At 36.4% G+C, this 11,062-nt stretch overlaps 2 protein-coding genes across 2 annotated transcripts; both read left to right on the forward strand.

Moving 5' to 3' along the window:
- Nucleotides 1–647: 647 nt before the first annotated feature.
- Nucleotides 648–3,861, forward strand: LOC147308190 (uncharacterized). The gene is made up of 8 exons (XM_086272028.1): nt 648–685; nt 790–1,012; nt 1,197–1,362; nt 1,483–1,565; nt 1,664–1,840; nt 2,850–2,921; nt 3,015–3,647; nt 3,742–3,861. Exons 1-8 carry the CDS (start codon nt 648–650, stop codon nt 3,859–3,861), a joined length of 1,512 nt encoding a protein of 503 aa, XP_086128154.1.
- Nucleotides 3,862–4,681: 820 nt separating this feature from the next.
- LOC147308191 (uncharacterized) lies at nt 4,682–6,747 on the forward strand. Its single transcript, XM_086272041.1, has 7 exons — nt 4,682–4,768; nt 4,879–4,947; nt 5,041–5,135; nt 5,551–5,677; nt 5,841–5,958; nt 6,042–6,118; nt 6,256–6,747. Exons 1-7 carry the CDS (start codon nt 4,697–4,699, stop codon nt 6,367–6,369), a joined length of 672 nt encoding a protein of 223 aa, XP_086128167.1. The 5' UTR covers nt 4,682–4,696; the 3' UTR covers nt 6,370–6,747.
- The last annotated feature ends 4,315 nt before the right edge of the window (nt 6,748–11,062 follow it).

Genomic DNA, 11,062 nt, shown 5'->3' on the forward strand with positions numbered 1-11,062 from the left:
GAGTCTTTACAGAAAGTGCCACAAAAGGTGATCCAATCTGGAAACAGAGATGATGCTCCAACAAAAGAAGTGTTGAAAAACATTGCATGGTCTGAAAGAAAAGCCAGTAGAGCAGATCCCAACGAGTTGATTAGCTTACAAAAGATAATTCAACAGTATCAGTACACTGAAAAGGACGTACTGCAGAAGATTCTGATGCATCCAAAGGGCATAATGCTGTGGTCTAAGAAAACCTTGTCAGTTTTTCATCAAAGATGCAAAGAAGACATTGTGTACTTTGATGCCACTGGAAGTATAATAAGAAAAGAAAGTGCTGGAACGCCACCTTACTATGTGTATGAGTTGGTTGTCAGAAACCCATCCAAAGGTGCTTCTCCTCTTCCAGTTGCTACATATGTCACATGTGACCACACTACAGCCTCTGTGACATACTTCTTGCAAGCCTTTCAGACTGATCTTGTAAGAGCATTTGGTAATCGGGCCTACAACAGGCCTGTCATGTTCATGTGTGATGGATCCCTGGTACTCCTCCGATCCATTTCCATGACATTCTGCAGAACAAGTCTAGAGGATCTGCTGCAGAAGTACTATGTCTTACTCACTGGCCAGCATTCAGCACAGCAATTCAACATTCCCATTCTTCATCGATGTCTGAGCCATGTCATGAAAAATGCCAAGGACCTTTGTAAAAAACAGTGAGTACATTTATATGAATAATTTAAAAAAATAATACAAGATTTGTAATGTAAAGGTCCTACTAACAGTGATTTCATTTGTTCATTTTCCCAGCATTCCAGAGAACTACAGGCTTGGAATGCATGTGTTTGGGCTCCTTGCATGCTGTGATAACTTAAAAGACATGGATGATGTTGTCCATAGTGCAGCAATAGTGTTTTGCAGTCCTTGTAGTGGAAGGAATGTAACAAAACACTACAACAACTTGAAAATCCTTATGCAAAAACGGGGAACCCTGGATTTGGATGAAAAGACTGTGATTGCTGAAGATTACAAGGTTAGCTAAGATTTATTTTTTAAGTAACCATATTAATAACTTTTTTACTTGTGTCTGTCCCAAATGAATTAATGAATTCACATTATTTTAAAAATATATATTTTAAACCACAATAACATTTTATATAATTAATTTTTCTTTGGTTTGATAACTTGCTGAATACAGATATATATCTGTTTTACAGACTGACGTTCAGAATCCCCCCTTGAAGACCCATTTCCAGGCAATTGTTGACAATGCAACACTGGACTGTGAGGGCGAAAGAAACCGCTTTCATGCACCCAAATTTATTGCCGGTCTGGTAAATCACCTTCTACCACATGCAACTTTGTGGTCATCAATGATGCTCGGTATGTTTTTTTATTTGTTGTATTACTATCTGAAATTGTCAGTTATTAATTAATGTAAATGTGCTAAATGTTGAATTATCTATTTTAAATATGTTTTTGAATTACTTGTATTCTCCTTAGGGGATCTTGGACGTCATGGTACTGGTCCTGCTTACCAGCAGCTCAGTAAACTCTATGATGACATTCAGCAATCCAAGAACCAGGTATCATTTTGAGAAGAATAAGTGAAAAAGAAACATAAATTGTACATAAATTTACAATACATAGATACTGAATTAAACAATGTACTATTGCATTTAAGAATTTTACACAAGACAATAGAACCCAAGGAATCATGGAGAAAAGCCAGTGGGATTTGAAAAAAATCCGTATCCAGAGAAGGAGACTGACAAGGCTTGATGACTTTGTGGAAATTTATCAAAAAATGCACGATGCCCTCCTGCTTGAATATGCAGACATGAAAAAATCAAGACAAAAGGTATGAATAACTTCCTAATAATGAAAAATGTGTTTTATACAACTAGAACAAGAAACTAAGAAAAAGTGACTATATAATTAAGAGATGATAAAATTAAGTAAGCATTAAAAGTATGTATGTGTAATCAACAGTCTTTTTGCGTGGAAATGGAGAAATGGAAAGACAGACGCATTAAACGAAAAGGTGTGTATGTGTCACCGTTAGTGACAGAACTGCCACTGAAGAAAAAGAGAACTGAGGTAAGTCATCATGTTCCCATTATTTTCAATAATTAAACCTTGTGATGTCCTCCCGATTGCCATACTCCTTTTGTCCTCTGGGGTAAAGCGTCTGCTTTGAATATTTATAAAGCATGAATTATAAATTATCATCCGTCTCCGTGTTTCAATGTTTTATCAAACTGTATTACAACTGATTACCTGAAATCTTTATGTGTTTTGACATTGTATTACACCTACGCATAGGCCTTAGTGAACCCCCACTTTAATGCCAAAAAATGCATGTCCATAGGTGACATAAGTGCAGGAGGAAGCTCAATTTTTTTGCTTTTTGCTGGTCACACTATGTACAGCTTCGTTTTCAGCAGTTGTAGGCCAAGGGCATTTGAATTAAACAAGCTTTCAAGGCTGATTATTGTCTTTTGGAGACCTACTGTATTAAGCACAGCTCGCGTTCCCTGACTGCAGGCAAGCAAGTTTGCAATCATACACTAGCATGTTCTCTGTACAGCTGGACCGGGCATCACATACTGCCCGTGTTTTTATCTCATAGTTCCTCTGTTTACTTGGGACGTAATGTTGGACAGAGTCCTTTAAGGGGACTAGGCACTCATACACAGTCATATCAGTTCCTATGTGGTACACCAACAGCAGGACAGATGCTCACTCGTTACATACATCTCAAATCAGAACAAGTTTGTCTCATTTATGACCATATGCTTTTGTATATTATATTATATTATATTATATTATATTATATTAAGTCATTCAAAAATGTTATCTGTTAACAGGTAAAAGGGAAGAATACTGTTCAAACCTTTAAACAGGAACAGCACCAACAATATGATGCTCGTCAAAACCAGGTATTTTTAGAAATGTTTTTAATGTCTACATTTAACTTTTGTGTGTTATTGTCATAAATGACTCTAAAAATTGACATGTGTCTATCTTTGTAGGATGAGAGCCAGGAACAAATAGCCGTTTGCCAAAAAATAGCAACATGCATGGTTAATAAAGCATCGGTCACAGTATGGAAAGGAGATTTATGTGCCTTCAAAGTGGATGCAATTGTTAATGCAGCTAATGAAAGTCTCTCTCACATGGGTGGACTTGCAAAGGCACTGTCTGCTACTGGAGGACATACTATCCAAGCACAGAGTGATCTCTTCATTGCCAAAAATGGCAAATTACAGGCTGGACAAGTTGCAGTTACCACAGCAGGCAAACTACCTTGCATGAAGCTGATTCATTTGGTAGGCCCGTGTCTGCAGAATGACCCCACAGTGCACATGATAACCCATGCAAAGAACCTTTTAACGAAAGGTATTTTGAACGTCATGACATGTGCAGAAGAGCACAAATTTTCCTCTGTTGCCATTCCAGCAGTGAGCTCTGGAATATTCAACTTTCCAGTCTCAATTTGTGCTGATGTTGTAGTCACCACAATCAAAAAGTACATTGAACATAAGAACCCCACAAGTCCTCCATTTGAAATACACCTAGTAAACAACGATGATCCAACCGTGAAGGAAATGGAAAGGGCCTTCAAAGAGATCTTTTTGGAGCCACTCTCTGATGTCAGGAGGACAGTGAGTACACCCAATTTTTCCTTAATAAAAAAATTACTTAAAATGATCACAGCAGTAACAAATATTTTCTTTTAAATTCAACCCACAAATCAAGGGGCCAGAGGATTCTCCATCTACACTGGAAATGACAGAGCACCTTGAGAGAAACACAACCGGTCCAACAAAGCAGACTGCATCACAGGTGATGTTTCACAAACAAACTCTAATTCATTAACTATGTCATCTGTTTGAAAAACCAATTTTTTTTTGTACATATTTTTGTAATTATGTATTAGATTTTATTATATGTATGTGTTGATGGATGAAAAATAACAGACCACAGAAAAATGACAAATGTCAGTCCAACAATCAATGTAACTTTACATGTTACTGGCCTTAATATTACAAAAACAACAGTAACTGACTCAATTTTTAATTTCTTAATATAGTTTAACATCTCAAATAAATTACATTAAAATCTATGTCAAATTTGGAGATGTTTTCATGTTGTTGCATTAGGTACATAAAATTCTTTTAAAAATTAGATTTAAAACCGTTGCAATTGATTACAATGAATGTTCTCATAAGAAGGATTATTTGAATTTAGTTACTATTGTCTTGTTGAAACACAGGTCGCATATTTGTGGAAACAACAGGAAACGGAAGTTGTTGTTTCTGTGGTCCCATCTCAGATTAGAGGTAACAACTTTGTCATACGTCACAGTGAGTTCCTGACCCTTAGACCACACAGCTGGCTTGTTGGAGAGGTATGTAAACTAGTTATTTAAAAAAAATAAAAGTACTGCATAAGGTTAATGTTAAAGCTGGGGCAGGACATAGTTTTTCCCTACACATTCAGTAAGTACTGCTTTAGATCGACATTCCAGGCATATCCTCATGACTGAATACTGAGTATACGTAAGTAAAAATAATCTTTATTAAACTTTGTATTCCAAAACTTTATCATGTTTACAAAGTAATAAAAGGTTATTTATTATACTCCTCAGGTCATTGAAAGTCTCCTGTACCACTGGGCCATTCGGCTAAATCAGGGGAATAATATCTACATTATGAACCACTACACAAGCGGTGTGATCCTCTATGGAGAGAGAGAACTAATCAGGAGACAAAGCTTGTCCAAGGTAATAAATTTTTTTATATATTCTAGAATAAATTTTTTAAAAGTTAATTAATGTTTCGAAATGGAAAAGGTATTGTTGCAAATTTGTAATTAATTACTAATATGTCACAGGTGAACTTTGACAACTACAGAGCCATTTTATCCTTTGTGAACATTGGAAATATACACTGGAAGTTTCTGGTTAGTATGAGCAGCATTTCTGTGAAAACAGTTTGTTTCAATAACACATTATTGAAAATTTATGTACTTTTTAAATTTATATATCTATCGCAGTACATAAATGCAGATGACAGCTGTCTGTATTTGGTCGATCCTTCAAGAAACTCTTTGGAGCAGGAAGAGTCTGACCGTGCAGCCAAAAGATTCCGGTAATTATGCGTTATTACATGTATATAATAACATGAAGTATTAGAAAAGTGACAGGAGGACTTAGGAGGTCTTTTTCGAAAGGTGAACGTATGGTTGTAGATTAAAGTTTAATAAAATCTGTGGTTATTAGTTCTTTAATGAATTTTAAGAAATAATTCAAAATTACACACATATGTAATTTTAAATAATAAAAAAACCACTGACAGTGTTTAAGCAGTGAGACATTTGAGACAGTTAACATTTGTAGATGTAAAAGAACATGTTAATAATTTTGATACTTCATCTAACATAATCTAGAGCACAGGGCTTTCTGACACACCATTAAAAACAGTGATATGTACTATATGTGTCTTTTTCTGTGTGACTTTTATCTTTCATTATTATATAAATGTGATGTATGTTATGTTCACAAAGTGAATACTTCAAAATGAGGAGGACATGCTACAACAAAACAGACTGGGTGAATGTGAGACTTCGAGGAGGAGTACTGACACATCCATTTCAACGCGATGGTTCTAGCTGTGGAGTAATGGTCATCATGGTATGGTACCACATTAACGCAATAATATTTTTCTGTGAAATTAGATAAGAAGGAACGGCGGGGGAAGTTAAAATAATCTTAAAAGGTTAAATTGTTTAAACAGGAAGTGTAACATTTGCAGATGTTTTCAATTAATTGTTTTTGTTGTTTTTTTTTATTTCAGATGGCCAAAGAAGTAATGGAAGCATTCCCAAATAAACCAGAAATGACATTTTTGACGACCAAAAAAGAGATGGCCCAGGCACGAAGGACATTTGCACAGACAATACTTGAGGCCTCCGGTGTGTAATATCTTCTTCAAATGGACATATTTATTTGTGTCAAACTGATGAACACTAACATATATATATATATTATGTTTTAGTATTTGACAGTGACAACAACTGTGCCATGTGTGCAACGGTGAAATCACCTAATCCAGGACCCTCCATCACTGACTGGGTATAGTATTTTTAAAAAATTTTTTATGTTATCTTCCAAAAAATATTTGACTCTGTGTCTTTAATGATTGTAATTGATTAAAACATAGAATTATTTATGTAATGTGTTTATGAAAGTTCATATGTTTTTGTTTACAGATCCAGTGTGATAACTGCAACCGCTGGTTCCATTCTGAATGCCTGGACATGACAAATGAACAGCTCAGCAGTGCTCAGAAGACAGAGTGGAAGTGTGTGCTTTGTCTAACCTAATTCCACATGCAGTGAAAGCTACTTTAATAATCTGCTTATAGTTGTTATTGGTGTTTTGAGGAACACATGTGTAAAACACAATGTGTATAACATTCTTGCTTTGTGCACGTACTTCAAGTATTTCCTTTTTGATTTTTTGGGTTGATTTGTGTGATGACAGATAATGAATAACAATATATCTAAACTGTGTAGTAGTAATATGAGAAATCAGTAATCTGAGAAATGTAATTTCTCACCCTGACCGGTTGAGGCAGATGGCCGCCCCTCCCTGAGCCTGGTTCTGCCGGAGGTTTCTTCCTGTTAAAAGGGAGTTTTTCCTTCCCACTGTTGCTCATAGGGGGTCATATGATTGTTGGGTTTTTCTCTGTATGTATTATTGTAAGGTTTAACTTATTATGTGAGTGCCTTAAGTTGACTATTGTTGTGATTAAGCACTGAATAAATAATGTCTAAAACTAAAGTTGATACTTGAGGTGGTGTGTGAATGACATTTTGAAAAATTTAAATTGTGTGTGGAAAGACATTTCTTGTAGTTAAGCAAATACTTCAATGAACTCATTTTGTTTGGTAATGGAATAAGATTTATTTTTATCAGAAATCCATACAGTAATTGTTGCTGTGGATCACAGGGTGCAGAGTGGGGGTCACCCAGAGTCAGAATCCAGTGAGATATATGCGTCACCTCTTACAGTTTTCCTGTAATCTGAGCTCAAAGATGTCAATATGTAGAGTACAGTAAAGCAAAATGGGAAGATTTTACTATCAATTTTCTCAAAAACTGTACAGTAATTTTGGCTGTGGATCACAGGGTGCAGAGTGGAGATGGCCTAGATTCATAATCCAGTGAAATATCTGCGTCACCTCTTACAGTTTTCCTGTAATCTAAGCTCAAAGATGAGAATATATAGAGTACAGTAGAGTAAATTGTGCAAAGTTTACTATCAATTTTCTCAAAATCCGTACAGTAATTTTTGCTGTGGATCACAGGGTGAAGAGTGGCGACAGCCTAGAGTCAGAATCCAGTGAAATATCTGTGTCACCTCTTTCAGTTTTCCTGTAATCTAAGCTCAAAGATGAGGACATTAAAAGTACAGTTGAGTTAATTGGGTAAATTTTATTGTTAATTTTCTCTGAATCATACAGTAATTTGGGCTGTGGATCACAGGGGGGAAAGTGGAGATAAACCAAAACTGGGAGTGGATTGTGAAGTAAAATAGTGTCAGGACAGAAAACACTTCGTTTCTAAGCCAGTCGGCACCTATACCGTAATATGCGTAAGAGTAGTGCAACAACATTTTAGGTGCGGCTGGCGGGGCGGCTAGCTTGACTGTGACTTCGTAAGTGAGGGCTCACTTGACCGCAGTCCTTGAAATGCACTGTGTAGAACGAAAGACCATCGTACGTATCATAAGTTTACCAGTCTCACAAACCGTCTTCATAAATACACAATCGTTAACCGTTTATTAATATAACCTTTAAGCTCAACGGTAATTAATTAGTAGTGGAAATAATTTCTGGTAGCATCACAGAAATGTAGCAGTGACAATAATATTGTATGCTGTAATCGTACTGGGCAATTAGTGATACAAAAAACCTGTTTTATCCTGTGAATAAAAGTATATGTTTTTGTCAATGTACCATAATAACAGAAGCGAAACGCAATATTGTGTCAGGACAATTCACTATTTATGCACAATAAATAAAGGAGCATAGCGCGACAATTTCTGTTCAGCGTCAGACTTGCTTGTAACCTATATCACCAATTATGTTATGAAAATGACGTATTAACTACAACAGAAGACTTGCCTTTGTGTAAATGCTTGGAGCAGACTAACCTGTGAGCTGGAGTGTTCTGGGACGTTATATTTGGTCTTTGAATGGCTGCAATCCAGGCCACCCGTCGCCTCTTTGTTACTTCGGAAACATGGCTCGAACAATTTCTCTTCAACGACGTAATCCGATAACAACCGATCTCTTTACCCGTCGGCTTCCTGTGGCTGTCATGCGACCGGCTATTGCAGTTAATAATACAACAGCTTCTTGCCATTTTTGTGTTTCTTTTTTATCGCTGTGATTTCAATTGAAAGCCTGCGTGCGCTAGTACCTCTTGCCACGAGTTCCCAGAATCCTTTGCGGTTTTACCCCTGAATGACGTCACATTTTCAATCTCTATATAATATGCGTGTTAAATTTTATATTTGGGGTGAAATATCAAGTCTTTTCAAGTAAACCGGTTCAAGTCCAATTCAAGTCCCAGGTCATTGGTGTAAAAGTCCAAGTCAAGTCACAAGTCTTAGAACATTTTTTCAAGTCAAGTCTAAAGTCATAAAATTAATGACTCGAGTCTGACTCGAGTCCAAGTCATGTGACTCGAGTCCACACCTCTGGTATTCTCATATGGAAAGCTTAAACTTTAAGAAATAGAGCACTGGGTTTTTTGTAATGTGAACACAGACCTTCACAGGTAACTAAGCTGTTTGCTAAAATGTGTCTGTAGATGGTTCTGATGAATATGTTCAGCTTTTTACAGGTGGCTGCTTTGTAGTACAACAAGTGTTTCAAAGCACCTGACACTTTCTGTTGCAGTCCTGATCACTGTCTGTCATGCTATGTCCTGCACCACTTTCACTTACTTCTCTGGAGTGGAGATCCCAAAGTTTCCAACAAAGTGAATTTAAAGGCAGAAAATCATCCTACAAGTATAGAAAACAGTCTGGTTTAAACATTTCCCTAAGTCTCGACACTGAATGACTCTCTGAACACACATAAGCAGGTTTTATCTTTGATCTAAAACAACTCTGAAACTCCTGAACAGCTTTGACTAAACATGTTTTAAACACAGAATATAATTTAGTGTTTGGCTGTTTTGTACACTTACTCTTCTAGTTCACAGAGCTTCACTGAAATCTGCAAGCTGTTATATAGAATAAATGAACGCACATGATCATTTCACACAGTGGGTACATGCTTCATACTATATTTTAGGCTGGTGCTAACATCCAGCTCTACTTGAGTCGTTGAAAAACTGCATGACATGACAGAATAGAATTTGGTTTAGTTGACCTGATAATACTGGTTAGACACTTACAATAATTTTTATTTATTATTATGTGTTTAAACACAGCAGTGAGTCAGATCGGAGTCCTGATGAATACCTGAAATTATGTGACTTTGTAGCATTACTGTCACTTAGTATAGAGGAGAGAGGATCTACACCATAGGTACACCATAAATGCAAACCTTATATACCTAATATCTTAGGTATTAGTAATTATTAGCCATCTGTTTGCAGTATACACAATTAAAAACACATTGAGAAAATTATAAATAAATAAAACAAAAAAAGTAAGTTGAAAAAATTGTGTGTGTGAATAACTCCACGGCAGACCCATTTGATTACCCTGAGCTACTTGTCTACTTATTTTAAGAATATTTATTCTATAGCAGTTTAATATATAGGAGTTCTGACTTTGAGGCTTTCCTTTCACTTTGCCATCTCTCTCTTTGCTTTTTCCATTTCGATTTGAATAATTATATGGCCTGAAAGTAGCACTAAAGTAGATTTTAATAATAATCCCACCTAGTTTGCAGTTATATTTCGTGGTTTATTGGATTCCCCTTGTGTCTCATCCCTGTGTTAATTCTTCCTTAGAGGTTAGTGAGTTTTATCTGTCATGTCTCCTGCAGACAGGAGACACCACAGGGGAAGTGAGCTTCCCCTGAAACTACATTTAAGTGTGTTCTTTCTCAGAAGTGATTTGAATAATATGTCAGATATGAGGAACTATGTTTGCTTCCTGTTACTGTGAATAATTCCACAACATTCCTTGGAAGTTGTTTCTGTGAACATTGAGTTATGGTTGATATTTATGTTTCTTAAGCCTTTCAAAAACCAAATATTATAATGGTTTGCGGAGTGAGTGGATCCCAGGAGCAGACTCAGGCGAGGAGACCACAACTAACTTGAACAAAAAGGGAGCCTTTTATTTCGGCTGATAGTCAGGTCAACAAAACAAGGCAGTAAGCACAGAGGCAAAACTAAACTGGAACCTAAACTGGGGAACACTGAAAACCCAGAAAACTGAGACTTAACTATGAAAACTAGGAAGACAATGACAAGGGGACTGTGAGAACTATGAACAGGACTTTGTGAAGGAACATAAAGGAACTTTGAACTTATACATGAACAAGCAACATAAACATGACCTGCACAGAGTCCTAAAACCTGGCATGACATGAGGGGTGGAACACAGGACTTAAATACACACGAGGAAGCTCACTTCCCCTGTGGTGTCATTATGGTTCATTTGTGCCAGCTGTTCCCCAGGTGTCTCCATTTCCCCTGATAACCTCAACGTAGTTTCTCATATCTGACATATTATTCAAATCACTCCTGAGAAAGAACACATTTAAATGTACTTTCACTTTTTATACTTAATATTTGCTCCAAGAAGTATACAGACTAAGGTTTCCAATACCAGCCTAGTATAACATGAAGATTACTTCAAACAATTGGACTCCAAAGATAGCCAACTAGAAAACATCTGAAATAAAATAGCTTAAGCTGTTAAGCTGTTTTATTTCACTGGCAATTTCTTCATCTTCGCTACCATGATTTCATATGATAGAACCACAACCCCACCACAGTATAGTAGTGGTGTGTCTATTGTGTGAAAAAGGAGTAATATAAACT

The sequence above is a fragment of the Aulonocara sp. 'chitande type north' Nkhata Bay genome, linkage group LG18 (assembly GCF_057382095.1).
Source record: "Aulonocara sp. 'chitande type north' Nkhata Bay isolate Kocher_YH1m ecotype deep benthic linkage group LG18, A_spYH_male_GT1.1, whole genome shotgun sequence".
Taxonomy (NCBI): domain Eukaryota; kingdom Metazoa; phylum Chordata; class Actinopteri; order Cichliformes; family Cichlidae; genus Aulonocara; species Aulonocara sp. 'chitande type north' Nkhata Bay.